This window comes from Podarcis cretensis, assembly GCF_951804945.1.
Source record: "Podarcis cretensis genome assembly, chromosome: 1".
In the NCBI taxonomy this organism is placed as follows: Eukaryota; Metazoa; Chordata; class Lepidosauria; order Squamata; family Lacertidae; genus Podarcis; species Podarcis cretensis.
Window position 1 is genome coordinate 109,447,631 of NC_137170.1, and position 26,281 is coordinate 109,473,911.

The 26,281-nt window shown below is 41.0% G+C and overlaps 1 protein-coding gene across 1 annotated transcript in view; it reads right to left on the reverse strand.

Annotated features, from left to right (window-relative positions):
- PLA2R1 (phospholipase A2 receptor 1) overlaps positions 1-25,903 on the reverse strand; it is a 65,553-nt gene extending 39,650 nt beyond the window's left edge. The window contains exons 1-10 of the mRNA XM_079983773.1: positions 25,055-25,903; positions 22,062-22,445; positions 19,852-20,025; positions 17,095-17,268; positions 15,408-15,521; positions 14,352-14,495; positions 11,218-11,406; positions 9,677-9,834; positions 8,512-8,619; positions 2,071-2,180 (exon numbers count right to left, since the gene is read on the reverse strand). Of these exons, the coding sequence (XP_079839899.1) occupies positions 2,071-2,180; positions 8,512-8,619; positions 9,677-9,834; positions 11,218-11,406; positions 14,352-14,495; positions 15,408-15,521; positions 17,095-17,268; positions 19,852-20,025; positions 22,062-22,445; positions 25,055-25,175 (1,676 nt within the window). The 5' untranslated portion in view covers positions 25,176-25,903. The remainder of the gene's footprint in view (positions 1-2,070; positions 2,181-8,511; positions 8,620-9,676; positions 9,835-11,217; positions 11,407-14,351; positions 14,496-15,407; positions 15,522-17,094; positions 17,269-19,851; positions 20,026-22,061; positions 22,446-25,054) is intronic.
- Between the last annotated feature and the right edge of the window lie 378 nt (positions 25,904-26,281).

The following is a 26,281-nucleotide window of genomic DNA, read 5'->3' on the forward strand; positions in this document are numbered from 1 at the left end:
ATTAGCTAAAGTGGTGTCTCAGGTTAAGAACAGTTTCAGGTTAAGAACGGACCTCCGGAACGAATTAAGTATGTAAGCAGAGGTACCACTGTAAACCTATGCACATTAAAAGCACAGAGTTTATAATGAATAAAAATGAGTTATCATAATCAACATAATGTTGATTCAGATGGACAAACAATGACCAGCCAGATGCCTCCAGAAAAGTTGCAACTGTTGGAGAAATTTTAAAGATTGGAGGCACAGGCGGAGAAAGAGGGGGGCGGGGGAAGCGCACCGCCCCTGGCACCACGATCCCGGTGGGGGAGCCATCGTGGCTGCCCCCCCACGCTGGGTGCCATGCCCCCAGGATGCGCGCCAGCCATGCCCCCATCTGCTCTCCACCCCCGGTGCCAGAGCATGAAGCTCTGCCACTGACTGGAGGTATCCCTCCCAGAGACCCAAAAGGAAAAGATGCAGACTGCAAGTGAAAAGACAGAGTTTTAATTGAATACAAACGTACGTAGGGTCAGCCTCCTGAAAACTCTAAGAGAGGCTGCAAAGAACCACATCCAAAGCAATGTTTCTTATACATTTCCTTTCCCATAGAGATTCCAACCCATAATCTTCATTCTAAACCAAGCTGAGATCCTTATGCTCTTTTGACTAGCCCACTCCAACCTTGTCGTTATAATAATATGTAATCACACACTGCCATCCTTCAATGTTTGATTTAATTAATTACTGATTAATTATGCTATTCTTTACCTGTCTACACACGTCTATTCTTAATAACCCATAATTAATACATCCATTCTCTACATTAACCTAAATTCAATGATACAGTCCTGCCTAGCTGATCACCTTTCATGTATTCTCAACTTTTCATTCTTTTACGTTGGAATACAATATGTTTTCACATCAGAATGCATGATATGCTTGAAATATACTGGGGTGTGTGCGTGCATTTCTACTAGGAGAGGTTGTTGAGAATTCATACATGGATTGCTAAGCAGCACTGCTAATGTCAAATACGGAGTTTTAACAAGCAAAATGGAATCCTAACAGGGAGATAAAGGGAGTTGGGACATTATCCTTCCCAAGCAGGGCATGAAGCCAGAATCCCTCCTCTGATGTTCTGCACCCCACCCCTCCCCCAACTGGTATTCAAATGAACACCTCTGTTCCTAGAGGCTCAATTTGGCTACAATGGGGAACACGCACTGAAAATATCCTGCCCATAAATTTGTCAAAGCCACAAATATAACTAAGGCTGCAATCTTATACACACTTTCCAGGGAGTAAGTCCAAATGAACTTCATAGGACTCACTTCTGAGAAGACAGATTAAATTGAGTTGCCTTCAATGTAGTACTAAGGCAAACACTAAGTCTGTGCAAGGATTTCTCGTTGCACACCAGTACATTTCCCCCCCTCTGTTCCATCCATGTACCTTCTAGATCTGTTCTGGAGCAGATTTCAGAGCATGTGTGGGAGGAGGGCATGCAGTGGGGGCAAATCCACTGTGCCAGCGCTAAACCCTGCAATAGTGTAAGTATTTAATTGAATATCTCTCATTGCCTGGGGTTTACTTCAATTTGAGAATAAAGAGTAACGGAGAAGAGTAAATCGCATCATCTAAGTAACCAGAGAAAACCTGTTACTGGTGTTATACATTTTTTCCCCCTTATTGTTTCCATATGGCAAAACTGGGTTATTAAAACGAAGCGAACAATGTGAATAGTTTGCATCAAATAGCTGCATGTGAGCAAATGAGTATATATTTGTCAGGATTGTTAGCAAACACTCCCCAGCTTCCTGTAATGAAGATGGTGTAAATCAACCCTGAAGGAATTAAAATGTCAGAATTCTTGCATGAATGAATAATTGCATGTCACTGAACATTTCAATCTAGCAAGTAACTGATTAATTCTATCTGGTTTTCATTTTGACTCGAGCAGTAACAATCAGAACATTTTATTTCCGTCAGTTTTAGCTATTGATCCAGCATGGTTCTTCTATTTTCTTCTCCAGTGTCATAAGAGAGTTAAAATACTGTTGTTGTTTTAAATTGTATGGTAGAATTAGGTACCTGTTCAATATTGTTGCAAGTGAAGGACAGTAATAGCCACTGGAGGAGTGTTCAAAGCTTCGAGGGGTTTTGTCCACATGGTAGCAATATCCACCATGCCTTTCCCATCCCTTCAAAAACAAACGTTGGTTATTGTAACATATGGCATATTATATACTTGAAATTTATCTATACATAATTCTGGGATGCCACCCAAGTAGGTACCAAAGAGACTACTGAGGAAGGGAAGGAACATTGGAGAACCAATGACAGTCAGAGTAGGCAAGAATAGTCAACACCATGCCCTCCCGATGTCATTGGAAAATACCTCAGCTGGCAGAGCATGAGACTCTTAATCTCAAGGTCATGGGTTCGAGCCTCATGTTCGAGAAAAGATTCCTTCATTGCAGAGGTTGGACTAGATGACACTCATGGTCCCTTCCAAATCTACAATTCTATGATTCTATGACTACAACTCTAACTATCCCTGACTATTAGACATGCTGTACCACGACTGATAGGGAGTTTACAACATCTGGAGTGCACCATGTTGGCGATCCCTAGAGTAGGCGATGCTAGCCTAGATGGGTAAAAAGTTTGAGCTGGCAAAATCGGCTTCTTTTGTTCCCTTTCTATACATGCATTTTACCCACTCATCATGCAAATATAATTCACACACACACACACACACACACACAGAGAGAGAGAGAGAGAGAGAGAGAGAACAGAATCCATGCATAGTAAAATCTATTCAGGACACAGTAATTTCAAGGGGAGAGTTAAGCAGAGCCTAGTGGAGAAATGATATATGCATTTAATCAGAAATAAGACTGACAGTTCAATGCGGCATGCTCTCGGGAAAATGTACATAGGATTGCACTGAAGTGTTTAACATTGACAGGATTGTGACCACACTGCACCTTGAGAAGAAAGTGTCAAGATTCAATGCAAATATAAGGATGATAAAGATGGGTATAAAGAGTGTGTGAGAAAGGTAGAAAATTGAGAGTTATTTTGTTAAATATTTAAAGAAGTTTGGCTGCTTAAAGCATTGAGAGCTGCTGATGAATGTCAGGTCAGGGGGTAAGTGTTTCATTATTTTATTTAATCACTCATTTAAACAATTTATATACCACTTAACTACAATAGTTTCTAAATGGTGAATAACAACAACAGCACCAGCAGAAACAACAAAATATGCTACCCACCTGCCTGGGTTGCCCCAGCCACTCTGGGCGGTTTCTAACAAATTAAAACATTAAGCGCAGTAAAACATCAAACATTAAAATCTTCTCAATATGGAAATATATTGAACCTGCTTACTGAACATCATGCTGAACATCATGTCTGTTATTACGGAAACCTATCCCAATCAAGGATTGGTGTAAACCTAACCCAAATGAGCTCTCTAGGTTTTCAGGTTCAGAATCAGGCTCAACTAAAGAAGCAAGGAGGGTGGAGTCAGTGTACCACCTCTCTGATTAGCAACACAGCCAACGGCTAACTTTGAGTGTGCTGGGCTTCCACGACAGAATAAGGATTTAGTTTGGTGAAGACCTGTGGCTCAGTGTTACAGCATCTGCTTTGCACACAAAAAGTTTGAGTCCACAGCATCTCCTAAATCCCTGGACAGCCTCTGGACCAGTGGACCAGCAGTTTCCTATATTCCTGTGATGTAAGTGTACTGACTAACTCACTGCCTAATAGTCTCTCTACCTGAGCTGATGGGAGTGGTTTTCAGTGTGGCATTGAAGGCCCCAAGTCCTGCGTTTTAATTCTCAGCTGGACATGGAATTATTGCTGGATTTATTAATGTTGTGGATATATGGGATGTTCTGTATTTTAAAAAAAAATATTATCGCTGTTTAAAGTTGTGGTTTTATTTGTGTGTAAGCCAGCTGGAGAGCGTTCTTGCTCATAAAGATAAGCCTCTAAATTAGTTTAAATAAATAAATAAGCATCCCGGGAAGACTGCCATCCCAGCATACCCTGTCAATGTCATGACCTCATTCACTAACAAGCCCTATAATTTGAAACAGCCTACAGCCAAACACTTAAGCATTATTAATTGTATCAAATGCATACTTAAATGTTATAGAAACTCGGTGAATTAGGGTAGACTTTACATGGGAACTGTGTTCAGTGCAGTAGGCTGTCAACTTCACACTGAAATAACATAAAACTATTATTGAATTAAATACTAGCCTTTGTATATTTTGAGAGAGAGAGATGGAGACCATTTTAAATTAAGGAAGGTAGAATTTACATCTGGCTGAACTATTTCTCTGAGTATTTTAAACTGAAACAACTAGAATTGCCAATGTAATATTATACCGTAATTTCCCAATAATTCTGGTACCTCTGTCCAATTAGAGATAAACTTGCAGATAAAGGTCATTTTTTATGTGGATTGTAATACCGTCAAACTCTTATTATTCATTGCACAAATTTACCTTAACTCATCAAAGAGTAGTTCCATATTAACTTAATTTAATGTTACTAAACCTCCTTCTCCAATCCTTAAATTAAATTATGTTTTGAATACTTACCTGCCTTTGATGATTTGTATGGATGAGGTCCTAGAAGGCTTTTATCCATGCTATTCTTTTACGTTTCTTACCAAACTTCAAAATAGGTACCCCATTTCTTCAATGACTCTGGCAGGAAATGGTTAGTTTATGTGTTGCCTAGAAGGCTCTTCAATACTAAGAATCAGGACCCCAGTCTCTTATAGAAGTTGAAAGGCCTAAATCATTGCTTCCCAGTGACTGCAGTGAATGCTTCCCTGTTGTGAAAGAGAATGATAAAGCAATGCCCAAGTGGTAGTCCACATGTCTGGAGCCACTGAACTGTTAAGTCACTGGAGCTTGCTTCCAGTAATATGTTCGGTATAGTAATATTAAAGCAGCTTAACTAAACTTGGCTGAGGAATCACGTTAGAAGGGACTGGTATTTTATTTAAGTTCTGGTGAGACAAAACTGTCTATCAATTATTTATTTCAGCTTACTTCTTTTAGATGAACTTCAAGGGTAATTCCAATTTTTGTTTGCAAATAATATCAATATTTTCTGACTTAAGGAAAGAATCTTTCTTTAACTAAGTATGGGGCTATATCTACTGTTGTCTTTGCTCTGGTAACCTCTAGGTTAGATTACTGCAATGTGTTATATGTAGGGCTGCCTCTGAAGACGTTTCAGAAACTTCAGCTGGTACAGAATTTGGCAGCCAGCTTGCTCACCGGGGCAAGATGGTTTGAGCATATTATACCGATCCTGGCCCAACTACACTGACTGCCAATTAGTTTCCAGGCCCAATTCAAAGTGCTGGTTTTGACCTACAGCCTTAAATGGCTCAGGGCTGCAATATTTCAAGGACCACCTCTCTCCTTAGGAACCTATCCAGACCCTGCCCTGAGTTAATCATCTGAGGCCCTTATTGTGCACCTCCTTTATGAGAGCTCCGGACAATGGCAACATGAGAATGGCTTTTCTTCAGTGTCTCCCCTCTCTGTGGAATAGTCTCCCCAGGAGGTCCATCTGGAGCCTTCATTATACACCTTTAGGTGCCAGGCAAAAATGTTCCCCTGCAACCAGGGCTTTGGCTGATTAACATCTTATACCCCTTTTAAATGTGTTTGTGGGAGGAGGTGTGGGGAGGGGGTTTATTGGTTTGTGGTTTTCTTGTTCTTGTTTTTATTATATATTTTGTGTTTTTTATATTGTGATTTTATGTTGTGAACTGCCCTGAGATCTATGGATGAAGGGTGGCATATAAATTTTAACAACAACAACATATGTATTGGGGATTATGTAGAACCTTTATCTCAGTCATACTGTTATCATGAAACCACATCTAAAAGCTTTGTGCCTGTGAGTCCTACATTTTTCACAAAATATTTGATCCACAAAAGATAAAGGCGTATACCGGTATCTGTTATTACAAAAACTGATGATTCTTTATTTGCAGGTGCGGGTTACTTTCCAGCCACACCTGCAAATGAATATTTTTTTCTCTTCCAGCCCAGCATGACTTCAAGCCAGGAATGCAAAGAAAAAATTTGGAGTGCAAGTTTGAGTGTGCTCTCAATTCTTCTTACATTTAGCAGCAGCATGAAGTTCCAAGCCACAGCTTGAACTTTCCTGCGCCTGACATTATATATGTCAGACCAGGGAAAGTTGGGTGTGGTTTGCCCCAAACAGACTAGTAAACCAACCTCCAAGGTCTGGTGGGCTGACGATTACCCACCAGTGAACTACTGGTGGACCTTATAAGAAACTGATCTGTTTAAGAGCCATTTACGATTCTGAATATTCCAAGTCACAGAATAGAGACACATGATGGTTGTACAACAACTAATTGTGTGAATCATCACCAAGTTATAAGTTTATCAGCCCAGTTCAATCAACTAACTCCTTTCCCTGGAATTCACTGGACCAAACTGGATTAATTGGTTACAGCATTGGCTACTTACATAAAATTCTGACATTTCAAATTGTAAGTATTGTGACCCTAGTTTAACCCAAATGTTGTCAGCTTCAAAAAGCAACATTTCTTCCTTTCTTCCTTGTCAAGCATCTGACAGCTCCATGATGCCATTCCAAAAGCTGGCTTAGGGAAAGTGCCTAGATAATCACTGCTTTAGTGTTTAGACAGCTAGCTTAAGGAATTTGACCTCAGTAACAAAACATTTGCCCTCTGTTAGCAGTTTATAGATTAGGAGAAGGGGGGAACAGTTTGTTGAATTAGTAATAAAATCACATGGCATATGGCCAACTGAGCAATGAGCACTTTGCTGCAGTGTCTAAGAAAGATATAGAATCACCAATTTGTCAGAAATATCAAAATGATTTTAAAAAAAAACCCAACCAAAGCAAATAAGCAGGATGGTCTTCCAAGCACATATGCCTGAAGCCAAGAACAAATGACGGCACCAATGGGTTGCGAACTTAGAGATACTGACATGTATCTCATAGTCACATATGAAAACAAAATGGATCTGGATCTGGATCCTCTGATTTTTACTCTAAAATGTCAGCTAAACTCCTGGCTAGCTGTGCATCGACATTAGAATTGAAGAAGTAGTTTCAGATTGGAATGGCGACATTCAGTATTATGAATGACAAATGGAGGCAGAGTTTTCAATAAGACCTTCAGCCCAAAGGCTGCTTGTGAATGCAGGAGTTCTGGTACTCAAATGGGAGTTCATGCCAATGAATGGCTTCTCCCATTCAATGAAGTGTCAGGGAAAGGCCCACATCCTCATTATGCACACAGAGCTGTCCAAATATTGCAGCAAATTAGAAAGCACATGCATGCTGGCAGACATGTGTGCATGGCAGACCACCCACAAGCAGGAAAATGAATGGGGTGTTGCTCCAAACGGTCTCACAAAGTTAGCAGCTAACTTCCAAAATGTTAAACTTTATCATCCCATTCAAAAATATATGTGACCCTTTACATTAACTTTATATTCAAAGACTAGGCAGAGGGCATATCAGCATATATGAAAATGAAGGTGAGAAATCAACTATTTATACCACTATGAGGGCTACCTGTGTTTCACTGGGTACTTCTAAGAGCCTCAGTTGTCTTGAATTTCAATATTTCAATATATTAAATGGTCACTGAATAACAACACTGATATATTTATAGACAACTTTCACATACACACCCCAAAGTAGAGAAAGCAAATGATATAAACTAATAATTTTCGAAAGAGGAAATTTAATAGCCAATTAATCCTAGTGCCCATGTATGGATAGAAGGTTAACACAACCTTCTGTGTTAAAGAAATAGTTGTTTTCAATCCTGTCATTCCTCTAGAAACAGTATAAAAGCCACAGGCAAGATGAAACATCATAGAGCAGTTGTTATTTGTACAGATGTTCGACCAAAGTGCCATGCCTTTTGATGTAGAAAGTTAGAAGAACTGCATTCAAAATCGCTGACAGAGCAAGTGACCCACAAAAAGAAAACTTAATGACCTCAATCCATAAGCGCTCCAACATGCTTACAGAGATTCTGCTTCAAAGTGCATGGAAAAGCCTGCCAATCAGGTGATCAGTGGTGCCTGCAAACCTGTTTTTGACTCAGACATGACTTTACCTGCTCTCCACCTGACGTCATATAGGATGATGTCATATATGACGATTTAGGGCAGGTGGCCATGGCTTGGCCAAACGGGGAGGCAAACCAGAGGCTGCCCACCCCTTATCTATAGCAACACAACTTGTTTTTGAAACTGGAATTTTGTTAATGAAGCAGTGCTATGCATATTTACCTGAAAGTAAATCCCATTGGTCTCCGTAGGATTTGTTTCTGAACAAACATACATAAGATTAGACTGCAAATTGGGAAAAGGTGTGAAATTCTAAATATGCTTGAATTCCTATCCAGATATATTCAAACACTTCCAATATTTACTATTTTAAATGAGGCATAACTGTTTGGTTTAGACTTACTTCTGGGCAGCCCGATTCTTCCTCTGAAATGAGATTTCCAACAGTTCCTGCTCTTTTACAAATATAAAAATATATGTCTTTACAACTTTTAACTTTCCAGCGTCCCTCCTAGTTAAAAACAAACAGGAAGAATTAATGAAGCTTAATATGTCATTATTTCGGGGGGGGGGGGGGTATTAGCTCAATGGGCTTATTCATAACATGGGAAGGAAAACTGGTGGTGGTGTTTTGTTTTTGTTTGTTTTTTAGAATATTAAAATACTTCGATTGCAAGTAGAAGTTGTGCATTCTGCTAGCATTTTTAGATCCCCCATAGAGTTTCATACTGTTAAGTGCATAAGTAGTCTCTACTTGACTAAGCAAATGTTCATTAGATGTGACCTTAATCTGTATGTGTGTGTGTGTGTGTGTGTGTGTGTATGCACACACACATTAATAATAAATGTATTAAATAAAATACGATAAATTCATGTCAAGGCATTCGTATTTTAGCTTTCACTGCTTGTTTATTCTACCTATTTGCCTCTGGAATTGTCTCAAGGGCTTGATGAGCTACTCTGAAGTGTCAGAGTATTTCCCGATATTGTAACCGGTCAAAGCCAAACAGTGAAGAATTGTGTTTTTGCAAAATGTTTATCTCGGAGGACATTTCATCTACAGCCTGAGGATAGGGAAAAACTGAGTGGCCAAGTGTAAGGTTATGAGACTAGGAGAGGAGAGTAGAAACCTAAAGGACAGGAAATGTGAAATAGGAATAATGATTCTGAAAAAAAGAATAGGTAGAGCACTCAAAGCCCTGAGATAGTGCAGGAGGGGGAAAGAATGGAACTGAAAAACCAGTGGGCTTACAGGGGAAGAAGGTTTAGCAAACAGCCTAAGGAGAGGAGAGCTGTGCCTTATTAACACACATTTGGACTGGAAAGACAAGGTAATTGTGGACGCATATTATTCCATTATGATTTGTTGTGTGCATGAGAGCAGTCATTATATTACTTGAGAATCATCAAGCAAATAGAGCTCTCAGAATATTCTACTTCTGAGGCATTGCACACATAATGCAGCAAAACAAAACATACACAAACAAAAACCACCACTTTTAGGACAGAAACATTTACAAAATATTATTATTTTTATATATAAAAAAGAGAAAATAAATAAAACATACATATTGCTCAGCTGAAATACAAAGTTGATTTCCCCCCTGATGGACATTTGGCTCTTGTTTGTGCCAGTAAGTGAAGGTTACCGGAGATCCATCAGACCATTCAAACTCAACTGGGGTCTTATGACTGCTCAGTCCAAGCCAAGTTTCTGTCACATTTTCTGTAGTATACAATTAAGTGCATTTTAAGATGATTTGGACACACCAGTTCATTTTCGACAGCACAATAAAAAACACACACAAAGTTGTCTCCACATTTTAGTCAGACTACTCTTTTGCAACCTAGACAGGCCCCTAATTTGATGCCCTGTCCTAACATGCAGCTGAACTGTTTTGAGGGCTGCCGTACGTCTGGAATTTCGCAGACACAGCTGGAATATGGCAGTCAGAAACAGTGCCTGGGCAGAAATCACTGATCAGGCCAATCTAGTGTAGCATCCTGTTTGCCACAGAGGTCAATGGGGATGGCCTTTGGGAATACGAGGGCAATGCCACTCTGCCATTGTTGCTCCCCAACAACTGGTGTTCAAAGGCACTGGAAATTCCTCATCCTGCTTTGAACTCAGCACATCAGCCTGGAACAAGGGCAGGGGAACATCTCAGCCTGAGGGCCACATTCACACCTGAGTAACCTTCCAAGGCTCACCTGCCAGCAGTGGGTGTGGGCAAAGGTAAAGGAGGCGGGATCAAAGTCACATACATACATACCAGGATTTCCCTAAGGGGTAATTCAGTTTTGCTGATGTATTGCTCTGTGATTTATTTTGTGCTTGTTTTGTGAATGTAATTTAAATGGATTATATTATGCAGTTTACTGATATAATATTTTTAAATATATCTAGAGAGAGAGCACAAATAAAAATAAATAAATAATAAATGTCCCTTCCCTTTCTCTTTGTCTATCTTCTTCTTTTCAATTTTTATTTGCATTTTCAAAAACATGCAAACAGAGAGCATATTTAACCCTCCTCCCCTTCCCCTGTGCCAGTAACAGCTTCATACCAAATACGGCATGCATACATATACCATATGACTTCCCTTCCACACTTTCCTGGTTCCTTTGCTTTTCTACTACTCCATGTAATCCGCATCTTTTTAACCATCCAATTTGTTATCTATTAAATACTCTATCTATTTCAACTTGGATTTACTCAAGACCTGCTAAGCTATGTATTCGTCTATACTGGTTGTTAAAATATTCAATAAACATTGTCCATTCTTCCTTATATTCCTTATCTCCATTTTCTCTTATCCTGTTCGTCAGATCAGCCTCTTCAGCATATTTGAACATTTTACGCTGCTATTCTTCCTTACACTGAGCTGCAGGTTAGGGGTTAGCGCAGGTACGCCCTCTTGGGGCCCTAAGCCTTTAGCAAATTCCTGGTGATGCCAACTTCTGACACTGGCCCCCAATGGGGTTTTTCTATCAACTTTGGGTTGGATTGTCACACTTGACAGAAAGGAATTCAGAGTGGCTGCCTTTAAAAGGAAAATTGTCTGTACCTTAAACCAATGTTTAGTGCACATTAACTATGAGAACTCACCATATTCAAGAAGATTAATGAGCATCTCTGTATCAGCCAAAGAGGTTATGCTAATGAGTGTGCTATTATCATCCTGGCAGGAAAGCAAAGCTTCATTCCAGTTTTTTCCTTCTTTATAAAGTTTATAGCAGTAACGATTATATGGATACCAATTATAGTCACAGTTGGTAGGATAAAATTTCCACGAATCTTTTCAATTAAAATGTACAGAAACAAGGCTATATTAACCAAATGAATTCTTTCCTAGTCCTCATAAATCTATTTATGCAATATACATGCACATATATAATAGCTCTTTTCACTATTTCTTTTTTTTAAGAAAAGAGAACACATTTGCCTAGCAAGAACTAGCTACAGTGCAAAAATATGTTATATGAATATGTTTATGCATGCATAAGCACCCCCCACACACAAAGAAAGAAAATAAAATTGCCCTAAGAATGTTCGAGAAGTTCAGTCTTTGTGAATTCTGACATAATCTGACCTAAACCACACCTTCCAGCCTAATACGCAGATTGGAACATACGCTACAATCCTAACTCCATTTATTTCCAAGTAGACATAGTAAAGGCTTTTTTTGCAAACCACTTTGAGGTTCTTTTACAGTCAAGTGGCATCTAAATTTTATGAATACATAAATAAATAAAGACTGCCACCACAGTTACCCATCAACCTTTGAGCTTCCTGAATATTCCAATGCAGTTCGCACTCAATAAAAGTATCAAAATGATTAAAAAATTCATGAGTTAAAAAAATAAATTGGATTTTCATACAGATTTTTTAAAACTTCAGGTTAATGTAGACTTATGGGTCAAACAGAAACAGAAACAGACTGATTTACCTATACTGTTACCTTTCACTGAATGTACAGTAGTACCTCGGGTTACATACGCTTCAAGTTACATACGCTTCAGGTTACAGACTCCACTAACCCAGAAATATTACCTCAGGTTAAGAACTTTGCTTCAGGATGAGAACATAAATCGTGCTTCAGCGGTGCGGCAGCAGCAGGAGACCCCATTAGCTAAAGTGGTATTCAGGTTAAGAACAGTTTCAGGTTAAGAACGGACCTCCGGAACGAATTAAGTACTTAACCCGAGGTACCACTGTAATAGGGCATACTTCTGAGTACTTTGTGTAAATAGTGTTCATTAACAACCAATGTATTACTAACAACATACAGGTCTCAGCTGTATTTGTCTATATTCTGGAGCAAGACCCTAACAGAAGGGTGGAGGATGTTTGGACCTCCAAATGCTGCTGACTCCAACTCCCGCCAGCCCCAGCCAAAACGTCCAGTGGTCAGGGGTGATGTGAGTTATAATTCAGCCACATTTGGAGGGCCACAGGTTGCCCACCTCTGCCCTAACAGAATAAAGAAAATGTTGCTGAAATTAACATCTATTCTAAAATTATAAACCTATGTATGCTTCCACATTTTGGGTTCCTTTAAAACTCCAGGGAAAGCTTTGTTAGTTTTAGAAAGCTTAAACCATTGTAAAGGCTCACAAATTCTTTCAGAAGGGGAGAAAAAAAATCTGTTTGCTTGTTTGCATACAAAAACAACCTTCTCCGGAATCTGCACCAATAAGACATACAGTGGTACCTCGGGTTAAGAATTTAATTTGTTCTGGAGGTCCGTTCTTAACCTGAAACTGTTCTTAACCTGAGGTAAAGTAAAGGTAAAGGGACCCCTGACCATTAGGTCCAGTCGTGACCAACTGTGGGGTTGCGGCGCTCATCTCGCTTTACTGGCTAGCATGACTAAGCCGCTTCAGGTGAACCAGAGCAGCGCACGGAAATGCCGTTTACCTTCCCGCCGGAGCGGTACCTATTTATCTACTAGCACTTTGATGTGCTTTCGAACTGCTAGGAGCAGGGACCAAGCAATGGGAGCTCACCCCGTCGTGAGGATTCGAACCGCCAACTTTCCGATCGGCAAGTTCTAGGCTCTGTGGTTTAACCCACAGCGCCACCCACACTTTAGCTAATGGGGCTTCCAGCTGCCGCCACACAATTTCTGTTCTCATCCTGAGGTAAAGTTCTTAACCCGAGGTACTACTTCCAGGTTAGGAGTCTGTAACCTGAAGCGTCTGTAACCCGAGGTACTACTGTATTGGCTTCCATTAGGGCTGGGCAAGGAAGAGAAATTGCAATGAGTATATCCCCTCTAATTTTGTGTTCTGCCATGCTCCCCACTGCAGCCATTTGGTGACCGGTGGTGGCTGCAGTACTCTCTCAAAAGTCTAACTGTACCTACTAGTCCAAAAAGCCTGGCGATCCTTGGACTATAATCTATAATAACACCACCTTGACAGGGCTGGGGAACTGCATCTGGCCAACTGGCCGCATCCTTATTGCCAAATCTTCCCCTGCAGGCCAAATCTGACAGGTAGGCGAAACTGCCCCCCCCCGTCAATCACGTGACATCACAATGCTGTTGCAATGTGACCCGATTCTGCCTGTACAGTTCAAAGTCAAACTGTGAGCAAAACAGTCTGCAAAGCACAGAAGATCAATTGATTCATCAGCACTTGTGAAGCCCAACATCAGCACAATGTGCTTCCCAAGTGCCACTCAGTTGATTGTCAGTGCTTGAGAAGCCCAGTGGAGGGACCTTTGCCAACATTGCTGATCAGTTGTATTATGTATTATTTTATCAGGTGTAGGTGAAAGGAGAAGGCCGGGGGACGATGACGACGACTAACTTAGGCCTGCAGACTGGAGGTTTCCCACTCCTGCACAATGAAATGATAAAAAAATGAATAAATGGGATTCTATTCTCCACTACATGCAGAAAATGTTCTTCTGAAGAGCTAATTTCTCCTCTTTAAAATCTAATGAAATAGGTACGCTTTTTGCCCTCAGAATGGTAAAAGTGGGATTGTTAAGTGTTCGATTGCCTTCAAAGCTTATATGCCAATTTACAAACAAAGGGACCCTGAACAATGATTTATACTTGGAACTACCTTTCTCCTGAATTCAACTGGCATACTTAGCACATCTTGTAATTCTCAAACACTCAAACTGCATGAAGCCCAAGATGTGGAATGTACATATGTCCCCCTTATTAAAAGTAGAAAGAGATATAAAAAGCCTCACAGATCAAATTACATTGCTGGTTAGAGACTCACCAAATGCTTCGTGTTCAGTAGCATTTAAATATTTTTTGCATACATATGGTAATCCAGATTCACATGGGTAACTTTGCCAGTCCTGCTGTATTTTTGAGTTAAACACTTTGCAGCGATGTTGCCCAAGAGAGCTGTCAGAAGGATCTGCAAACAGAATATTATTTTAGCACCATGTGTACAGTACAATACAATATGCAGTGGGTATTTTATATATATCTCTGTATCTAAAAACCTGACATTCTGCCCCAATCAGCAAGATTCTCCAAGTCCAGAATGATGACTAAGGAACAGAACCACATCTGGGCAGGCATGATTCTCAGTGGCTTTCGTTTAGAAGCTATCAGGCAAGTTTAGCCTTCCATCCAACTGGTGTCCTGAAGTGCACCACTTACTTTATCCCATATTTTATTTTTAATTGTATTGTTTTATTTTTTAAAATAGAATTTACATCCAACTGTCTTCCTCCAAGGAGCTCAAGGTGGTTCTTCCCCATCTTATTTAATCCCCACAACAACCCTGCGAGGCTTCATGGCCAAGTGTGGATTTGAACCCTGGACTCTCCCAGGTCCTAGTCTGACACTGGCTCTTTTCAGTTTGGTGGCTGAAAAATTCTGTTCTTGGCAACTCTGAGGTCAGTGGATTAAATAACATTTTTAACTGTAACTGTTTTAAAAAGCTTTTTTAAAAAATTGTGGATGTGTTTGCCACTCTGGGCTCCTTCGAGAGAAAGGACAGGATATAAATTCAATCCATCTATTCATCCATCTATCCCGTAGTTTGTCCATTGCCAAACTACTGGATAGATGGGTGAATAGATGGATAGAATTTAAGCATTCTAAAACAGTTAAAACAGCATTCTAAAACAGTTTATTTATTGCATGTGTATTAACTTCTTGCATCTACCAGTAATCAGGGGAACAGAAAACTCAGAACCTGGTCTTTCTAATGTTTATATTGGAACATGCTATTGCCAGCTCGTATTTTGAGTTCAATAGCAATAGCAATAGCCATAGAATCCTGGTGTTATAACAGAGCCAAGGATGAGGATCTGCGTACCTGATCGCCAGTTCACAAATGCCAAGGGTGCTCCATCTGACCATTGCCAGCCAGCGGCTCCATCCAGCTGATTTAAACCTGTCCACATCAGAACTTCCTTTGTGCCCACCTGTTCTGCAGTGTAACAAGAGATCTAGCTTGACATTCAGGTACCAGTTCAGTATTGCCCAATTTATACAGGAATTGCATCTCCAAGCTGGTAGGTTACTTTCTCCACCTTCCACTAGGGAGAATGAGACATCAGCAGGAGGTACAGGTAACAGCATTCTGCATTCATTACTGCCAGAGGAAACAAGAATCACTTTCAACTCCATTGGACATGCCCAGGTACTCCAAGATGCCAAGCAGTGTAACAGGGATGAGCCCATTGATTTTAAACACTTGGATGGAGCCTCCTTGCAGTGCCTGCTTGAAGTTGAAATCCCTAGGCCCCCCCTTGCAAATTATCTCCTATTATGTTTTTGCAATTTTCTTTCAAGATCAAATCAATATTATTTTGATTCATTGTCCTGGGGCTCCTAAAAGGTGTGGTGCCAATAGGCCCGTGCCTGCTCTGCCTGTTTGATAATATGGCACTGCCTCCTTGCCTACGTGGGGCAAGTGTAGTTCCTTCTTCCTCTCACCACTCCAGTTGAACATGTACTGCTAACCTCTCTCCTGGTATTAGTAAGTTTAGCTGCTGTCAGCCTTTCCCCCTTAGCCTCTCCCAACCCAGGAAAGGAAAAGAGTGCGCAGGGTGAGGGTGGGGAGATTAACCGTGGAAGGGGAAGTAGGAGCAGTCATATTGAAACTTTTAATATTATTTCATCACAAACTATAGATCCTCTTGCACACTAATGAATGTCTTCCGCCAAGTGCATGGGCTCATTCCTATTACCATGCCCCCAACATATAGGAAGGCCAGGACACATCCAGTGCAGTAGACAAGGAGCAAGATGATCCCTATGTCCTATGATAGCCACCCACATGGATGAGCACAAAGTTCCCCGTGGGTTTACCTGCTGAACAAGGTTGTAGGAGAAGGGAATCTGGAAGGTAGGTGCAATTTAGGGTGTTTGGGGAGGCGGAAGGATGGTTGAAAAAGTTTGAGAAGAACAGCTATGCCTCTTTGTGAATCATCTGTCATTCAGGATTACAATGACACGTTGCACACATAATGCTAAACCATAGTTTAGTGCTATGTAAATGAACAACAGTGATTTGTGTACTCCCTCATCCCCTAACAAGAGATTGAAAGCATCTGTTTTCTGTCACAAGCTAATTGTGGTTTTTCTTTATGGCTGAAAAGGACAAACTGTGGCTACTTTAAACTATGCACTGTTGAAACAAAACAGGATCAAGTTGTGATTTATGACGCTGGCTTGATTCAATAAACCATGTTAAATTAATCAGAATTCTCAGTTAAGACATAACAGAAACTCCAGTTACATGAAAACAGGAAGAGGAAGGGTTGTGCAATGGTTGAACATGGAAGAGAGGGGAAGGAGTATGTGAGCCCAAGGTTTGTTGCTGCTCTTTCATGTAGTGTTAAACTATGGTTTCACATTACATGTGAACTGGACCAATGAATTTTGCACAAATGGGGCTAGAGCAACTAGGATGAAATGTGAAATGGACAGCTCTCCTATTCTAGCCACTGACAGAGTCAAATGAAAGGTTTCACTCACAAACATGGTTTCAAACCTACCACGTGGACCACTAATATACTTCTGTTCTGCCATATCTGTGATGCTTAGCAAATCTGCTCCTTGTCTCTGACATGCAACACGTGCCTCATTCCAAGAGAGAACAGAAAGAAGATTGAATTGGTAACAGATCTGAGTGTCTGTGTTCATCTCCCAAAAAATGTCACAGCCAGTCTCTGTGTGAAAAAAGAGAAAGAAATCAGTTAAAAACAGCATGATATTACAAAGCAATTAAGAAAGATAACACTCTGAGATAACAATCTAGCTTAATTAACACCAAATGAACAAATGGAACTGCTAGGACGTTATTATTACAAATTTGCTTTCAATGTTCTGGTGTCAAAACTATATCAGGAAGTAGGATGCACTCTGAAATTTAAAAGGAAAAGGAAAATCAACTTCACACATAGGACTCAATTCCTCCTGTCTTGATAATGTCAGTGAGTAATACAAGTTTTGACAATTAAGGAAACAGTCACTTGAATTGGTGAGCAGCATCTAATGAAACATTTACTTCCCCATCTTTCCTTTCTCACTGTCCATTTATTGGTCTGATCTCCACTGACCAATAGACACATAAATAGAGTTAGTAGACAGAGGTGCATATTAAGTAACATTTCTTTTGTTTAGAAGTGAATTGCTACATCATGCGGCAACTGCAGCTATGGACAATTAAACCCTCAGATTAGTAAGAACTGCAACAATAAATAAATTGATAAAAATTGCAAGTACTGTAGCAGGGGACACTGTGCAAAGGCAACATTTGTTTTCCTAGGGCATTTATATCCGAGGTGCACTTCAAAGCTTCTTCACTTCTTAAAAATCCTCCCCTTTCTTCTATCTTCTAGATTAAGACAGGAAAGAGACAGGATTCCTGCTGTATTTGCACTTAAGGAAAACATGGTTGGTTCTTTAAAAACAACAAGTGGGAATTCCTTTTCAAAAGTTGTATCTTTCTTGCTAGGTGTTTATGGGGCTGCTAAATACTTGAACCTAAGATGTAAGGAATCGCTCTTATGATTGCATATTGATGGAACTGGTTGAGAAAATAACAAATCTCATACAAAGATAACAACAACTTCTCTCCATGATGTCAGGAAGACTTTAATGAATTATTGGGGGAGGAAGAGGAAAATTGGCTTCCAGGTGGAGAAATCGAAATTGGAAACAGAACTGTTAGAACCCAATACTAAGAATGTATCAAGAATGTACAATTTGTTGCTGAAGTGGAATACAATAGATGAGACAGTTAAATCAGCCATGATTAAATGGGCACAGGACATTGGTCATGACATTATGTTTGTTGACTGGGAACAGTTATGGACCACCGGTATTAAATTCACGGCATGTAATGCCCTAAGAGAAAATATTATGAAAATGATTTACAGGTGGTACATGACCCCAGTCAAACTTGCGAAGATTTATCATCTGCCCAATAATAAATGTTGGAAATGTAATGAGACTGAAGGTACCTTCTTTCACCTTTGGTGGACCTGCCCAAAGATTAAAGCCTTTTGGGAAATGATCTATAATGAAATTAAGAAGGTACTTAAATGTACTTTTCATAAGAAACCAGAGGCATTTCTCTTGGGCATGGTCGGCCAATTGGTGTCAAGGAAGGATAGGACTTTTTTTATGTACGCCACTACAGCAGCAAGGATCCTTCTAGCAAAGTATTGGAAGACACAAGAACTCCCCACACTGGAAGAATGGCAGACGAAAGTGATTGACTTTATGGGATTGGCAGAAATGACTGGCAGAATCCGCGACCAAGAGAAAGAGACGGTGGAGGAAGATTGGAAGAAATTCAAAGCTTATCTTAAGAACTGTTAAATATTGATGAGTGTTAAAATGTCAAGGGGAAGGAAGATGCAGAATTACAGCTGAAAATGTTTGATGATTTAAGGTGAAATTGAGAAAGATAACAAATTTAAATTTAATTGGCTAAAATGGTTGCTGAAAAATTGTAAAATAAGGATGTAAAAAGGGTGAGGTATGGGGAAGTCCGAGAAAGGAGGCTTATGAAAATGAGGTTAAGAACTTATATTTGTGTGCTTGTTTGTATTTGTCGATGTTTTTATGTTGTTGTGGTTGTTTTGTTTTAAAATTGGAAAACTAATAAAAATTATTATAAAAAAAAAATATTGGGGGGAGGAAGAGGAATAGAATCTGATCTGATGGAGTCAAAAGTTTATATTTTCATGTAGAGTTATGGGAAACGTTTAATGAAATGAGCATGTAGTGTTTCATCGGAAGTCCATCTCCCTTGCTATGATAACAACTGAAAATATTGTATCAGCAAAAGGAAAAAGTACACATTGACACTTGAAAATCTTACTGATTTCAGTGGGGGAAGTGTGCACTTTTGTTTTCTTCCAGTGAAATCAATGGGATGTGCAAGTGTTTAACTTTGGCTGGATCATGTGTGAATGTTGTTCTTGCAAGCATAGTGTAATCCAATACTTTCTTTGAAAGTGGCAAACTAGAGAGAGGGAGAGAAAGAAAGCAGATGAATGCTGGCGAAATTTCTCACTTGGTTTTATGATAGTACAAGGCAGCTTTTACTAACCTGGTGCCCTTCAGTTGTTCATCCTAGCCAACAAAGCCATTGGTCATGAATAATAGGAACTGGAGTCCAAAAAGATCTGGAAGGCACCAAGTTGCCAATCCCTGCTATAAGGTATGGGACATACTGAATGTAGCATGTAAGATGTGACTATCTTGTTATTCATTAACTGTTGAAGAACACGAGCACATACCAGAATCTGGGCAAAGTCCCCATTTTTCATCTTGCTCATACTGACTTGTTGTGGCACACCAGGGATAGTCATCTTCTCTGGAATCTCTGATGCACTCATAGTGCCATTGATTGTTGTATTTAAATGGAAAAACACAAGGCGAGCCATGGGAATTTCCCAACAGGGTATATGTCTCTGCATGAAATAAAATACCGAGGATAAATCACTTAGAAATATATATATAGAAAACAATAGGAAACCCTCTAATTTGTACTCCCCCAAATCTGGTATCACAACAGTCCTTTGATTTGGAATAGTAATCATACTTACATGAAAGGAAGTTCCTTTGAAATCAGTAGTACTTCAGAATAAATGCATTTGGGATTAGGATCGAATGTCAATAATGAAAGATTTTCAACACCAAGGCTGTGAGTTACTGTAACTATATTTGTTTTTCCATTCTTCTTGATATTATAATGTAGTAAAATAGCAGAAGTGACAATGAACTGCTTCAAAAATGCATCCATTTACAATCAGAAAATATTTTCAACTGCTGTCATTATTTTAGTTTCATGGTTTTTAATTTTTAATAGTAGCAAGACAAAATTGCAGAACAATTATTATGTACGTGTCATGGACAAAGAATGCCAGAGTTAGCTTACTAAACCAGGACATTCACTCATATTTTTATTTGGTAGCAGTAGACTTGGCCTTTTTAAAACGCATTACTGCAACCATCATAGGGTAATTAAGGATTAGAAATTACTCCACAAGACATCAAATCCAAATGATGCAATTGTGTCAGGATGTCATATACAGTACTTAAAGGTAAAGGTACCCCTGCCTGTACGGGCCAGTCTTGACAGACTCTGGGGTTGTGCGCCCATCTCACTTAAGAGGCCAGCGCTGTCCGGAGACACTTCCGGGTCACGTGGCCAGCGTGACATCGCTGCTCTGGCCAGAGCCAGAGCCAGAGCCAGAGCCGCACACGGAAACGCCGTTTACCTTCCCGCTGGTAAGCGGTCCCTATTTATCTACTTGCACCCGGAGGTGCTTTCGAACTGCTAGGTTGGCAGGCGCTGGGACCGAGCAGCGGGAGCGCACCCCGCCGCAGGGATTCGAACCACCGACCTTTCGATCGGCAAGCCCTAGGCGCTGAGGCTTTAACCCACAGCGCCACCTGCGTCCCATATACAGTACTTATACCAGTGTAAATTCATACAGCCTCCAAATTTAATGTACTTTAACATTAAACAATAAGGGCCATATATGTGCATTGTTTCCCTATCAAATTTATACTTCTCCCCTCCGCCCTCAAACTTTTGGTATGGATTATGTCTTGATAGTAACAACTTGATTTGCAACAGAACATAGGAGGCAGCCTTACACAGACTCAGACCATAAGTACTGTTTACACTGACCAGCAGTACCTCTCTAAGGTTTCAGACAGGGGTCTAACCCAAGCCCTACCTCGAGAACTGAAGAGCTTATGGACACAAACCAAATGCTCCACCACCGAGCCATGATATTACAGTATTTTTATTCAGCCATACATCTAGTTATAATGCATTGCAAATAGCTAATGGCTGCACCCCAAGACAAGCAGTATATATTTATTGTAAAACTTATATTCACAGGTGGTCTTTCTGCAACATCAGAACACGTGGTGTATATCGAGCACAAAACTGTGCAGATCATTGATTCATAAATAGGTTTGTAATTGTGAATGCAGAATTGCAGGCTTCACACAGGAGCACGACTGGAACAAGTATCACGTAAGCCCAGTAACTGTTGGTCTTAGCCATGTGAAATAGATTGAGAATTAGGAGCATAAGCACATAGAAACTGGTGACTGTGGGAGTGCATTGAAATTAGCAAGCTAAACAATATTTTTTAGAGCACAGCCACTTTTTTGAACTGAATTAATATTTGAGAAAGGTATCACACTGATAGCCTAGAGAGAGATCAAAGCCCTTTGCGGCAAATCAAACTCATGGCATGCATAACACACAAGAAACAGTCTTTGGAGTGCTTCTCCACGTAATGTGGGAATAGTTGGCTCAAGGTGTGTTTGCTTGCAAGCCACACACAACAAATGGCTTTCCTTAACCCATGTGATTGGATCCTGTTTCTGTTTGTTTTAGTCACTTGTAAAATGCTGTTTTGGAAAAAAAAACCTATTACCAGTAATATTAATGGAAGCATGGAAAGAAAGCAAATATTTATTTTACCTTTGAATGCATGTTCACAAAGATCCCCGTCAAGAGACAGGAATTGTTTCCATCCATATGTTGAATTTCTTTTTGCCACAACAAATTTGCCACTCTCAAGTGCTAATTTGTACTGCGATGCACCAATCAACCCTTTTCCAAGGCAGCTCCACCACAGTGAGTGCTGAGCTGAATTGCATTCAGCCATGACCAATGGCTGCTCTTGGTTGCTGATATTGAGTCCTAGACAAGTGCTTCGGCCGATGTTGAAAAGATGCTGTTTAGAACCCCATTTCCATAACATATATTTTGAAAGCTGAGTGCAGTCTTCAAGGATGAGCTTCGATGTCTCAGCTTTAACACATGTGTTGAGGGAATCACTTTGGATAATAAATATCCCTTTTTCTAGAACAAAAAAACCTCCATTTCAGTTCATTACAATGACTGGATTATTATCAATAATAGTGATAAGACATTCACAATGCAATCCAATGAATCTCTACTCAGTAGTAAGCAGCGCAGGAGTGCAATGGGTCTTACTCCCAGTTAATTATATATAGATTGAATGAATGCATGAAAATCCTTTACTCATTCAAACTTACAACCAAACTTGCCCAGGAATGGCTTTCCCAAGCCTACTGAGTTTTCAGATAACCTTGGGTTTGAATCTGGTTACCCATTCATTTGAAAATAAAATTAATTAATTTTCTTACAAACTGATAGTCATGGTTATTAATGAATTTATTATTAAGTACTGCAAAGTAAACTATGTCATACATTTATTACCTCAATATTCCAGGAGGAATGTCCCAACCTCCGAGACTATGTTTTCCCCTGGTTCCCAGGTTACCTCTCTGTGGCAAATGGTACGAGGAGGGATTGCCGCAGGACAAGAATCAGGCTTGTCAATATTTGTACGTTTTGTAGCATTTAAAAACATCTAGGCAAGTGCTCCTGCCAGAGAAGTCACCTCAGAACTATAACTTTAAAATTTAAAACTTTAAAAAAGGTGTTCAGTTGTTAAAGATGTGTTGGGGAAGTACGCAAGTCCTTACCACTACAATGACACAGGTGCTAGCCAATAGGCTCCTATGATTCTTGTGCAACGAGAGTGCACATATTTGTCAGAACTTGGATGCCCACTAAAGTGAAAGTGTGGCATGTCTCAGCTACTCTGTCCTCCTCTGTCTCAGAACAAGACAAGGAAAATGCTATTTCCTCACAACAGACATTTACCTGAGGGGGAAATATTAGGATTACTAGCTCTCCGTAAGCTAAAAACAGTGCATAAACCACATAATGAAATGATTGATTAGTGAGGCCCTCTAGTGAATGGCTAAGGGTGCTTCCAGTTGACCTGTTTATTGAACATTCATCCTGTTTTGTTTGCAGGGAGGTTAGGTGACAGAGCATCAAAGCAAGTGCTATCCCACACTTTCCACTGCATTTTTCCTGTCACTTTCCTTATTGCAAAAAGTCTCACCTTTTAAGGAAGCAGGTTTGAAGCACAAGGCCTCCCAATCAATTTTATCAGCACAACCTAACTTTGATAGTATACAATTGGATCCCACCTGAAAACGACATCCGTCTGGAATCACGGATACTATGCATTCCTAAGCTTGCTTATTCTGAAATCAGTTCTATAGAGGATTTCTTCTTATTATTATCCTAACACTTAATGCAAAAATAATCTTCTAAGCAATTTACAAAGGCTAAGAACCACTACACAAGTTTAAAAATCTAAAAGGTAAAGGTAAAGGTATAGGACCCCTGACAGTGAAGTCGCGAACGACTCTGGGGTTGCGGCACTCATCTCGCTTTACAGGCTGAGGGAGCTGGCGTTTGTTTGCAGACAGTTTTTCCGGGTCATGTGGCCAGCATGACTAAGCTGCTTCTAGCAAAACCAGAGCAGCGCACAGAAAGTAAAAATCTAAACAGCCATAATTAAAATACACAACGTAACAAAACAATTACAACTATACAGCTAATTAAATAGGAGATTCAATGGGGCTTCCTGTCTAGTTAGTAATGCCTCCAGGCTATCACTATTTTGCAGGAGGAATTCAAACACATATCAGAACTTTGGATTTTTGCAATTAAAGTCAATTAAACCACTGAGCCTAGGGCTTGCCGATTGGAAGGTTGGCGGTTCAAATCCCTGCGACGGGGTGAGCTCCCGTTGCTCGGTCCCAGCTCCTGCCAACCTAGCAGTTCGAAAGCACTTCAAAAATGGCGTTTCCGCATGCTGCTCTGGTTTCGCCAGAAGCGGCTTAGTCATGCTGGCCACATGACGCGGAAAAACTGTCTGCAGACAAACGTCGTTTCCCTCCGCCAGTAAAGCGAGATGAGCGCCACTGTCAGGGGTCCTTTACCTTTACCTTTTTTAAACACAGCAAACCCACTTAAAAAGACAGAGAACTTTTTGCGTTTAGGGAAGTGATGTGGGGAAATGCATTGAGAAGTGTGGGTTTAACGAATGATTAGCAGGGCAGGTACTTCAGTCACCCCACAAACAAATCGGACTTAATGCTCACTGGAAACTAGATATACTCTAATCAACAGTGCACAAACAAGTCAGGATGAATGAATGTTGCTTAGAGGAGCCTTAAGCCTGTTTGGGACTGCAGGCCAACAGCGCAACCCTAGCCATCCCTACTCAGAAGTAAGCCCTGTCGAATTCAGTGGGTTTACTCCTAGACTGGGCTGCAGTGCAACCCAAGTTATTTGGAGTGAAAGTGCCACTTAAGCACGATGCCAAGCGTGCAGAGGCCCCCCTGGACTGGAAGATTAACGCCGGGGGAACTTGACGGCTGACTCACTGTGATAATAGCTGGAAGGGAATCAAAGGGGAGGGAGGGAGGGAGGGAGAGGGAGAGGGAGAGGGAGAGGGAGAGAGAGAGAGAGAGAGAGAGAGAGGAGACGCGCAGAAAAGAGCCGCCGCTTTCCATTCAGCGCCGTCCAAGGCAACTGCACTTTCCCAACAAAACCCCGCCCGCTCCGTCCAGCTGACTTACTCCAAAAGTAGGGCACTTGGTCGCGCGTCAAAGCGCCGAGCTCCTCTTCAGCCAAGCTGGAGCGAACTATCAGCATGGAGCAAGCCCAGACGAGCTGCAGCAGAGACTTGGCACGGGACATTTCCGCCGCGTTTTAAGAGAGGGGAAAACCTTCCCGCGGAGTTGGCAGGAGGAGGACAGCCCCCGTCCGGGAGAGCATGAATGGGGAGCGAGGGGAGGGAGAGCAGCTGCTTCTGTGGGGGTGAGCTGAGCAAGGCGGGAGGCGCTTCCCGCCCTTTCCGCCCGAGGGAGAAAAAACGCCGCAATTTCTTCTCTCTCGTTGCTGCAAGTTCCTCCCTCCCCTCCTGAGGGGAGGCGGATGTCAAGGAACCAGGCCGTGACCGCGGCAGAAAGAAACAGGCAGGCCCTGCGGGGCGCTAAATAAATAAGCCACCTTTACGTTGGCAGAAGTAGCTAGAAAAATGGGGGAAAGGCCACTCTGGTTGGCGGTGTTTTCCAGACGACGTGCTCCTCCTGGTTGGGTTGTGGGGAGGTTGCACTCGGACGCTTGCGCGCCGCAGTTTATTGCGGCTTTGGCGCTGCTGGCGCGCGCAAGAGTTTGGCATGCAAGTAGCAACGGGAGTTTGCTGAACCCATAGCGGGCTGGTGACGTAACGGAACGTAGGCTCAGCAGCTTGTCATTTGCAAAGCTAGCCCAGGGAGCAAGAGACAAGCATCTGAGCAAGAATCCTGCCCCACAATCATCTCCGGCGAAATTCCAGCTCCATAGGCGGAGATTGCTGCGTAAACAAAGGGCAACTTTCTTTGGCTCTTCTTATACAGCTTTAGTATCACTGGCGCCAACTAGTGACATTAACTAGGAACCCGCTCCTACTTTAAAAGCTACCAGATCACATGTATTCCTGGTGCCACATTCAGGGGCCGTTTTATTTATTTATTTGGCAGATTTATAGATTCCTCATTTCAAGGCGGATAATTGTGTTTCCTAGAAACGTGGGAAGCTGCCGTATAACTGGCCCATGCCATGGCTCTTCCTATCTAAGTCTCTGGCTAGTGGTACTTTGTATAGTTTGTAGCAGAATCGTAACAAAATTAAATCCTATCGAATTCCATGGGGCTTACTGTCAAGACAAGCCTCTAGGATTGCAGCCAGGTAAATTGCTAGGTGGCACTGGACTTAGTAACTAGGTGGAGTCAGGAGTTTCCATCTACTGTTCTCGAATACAG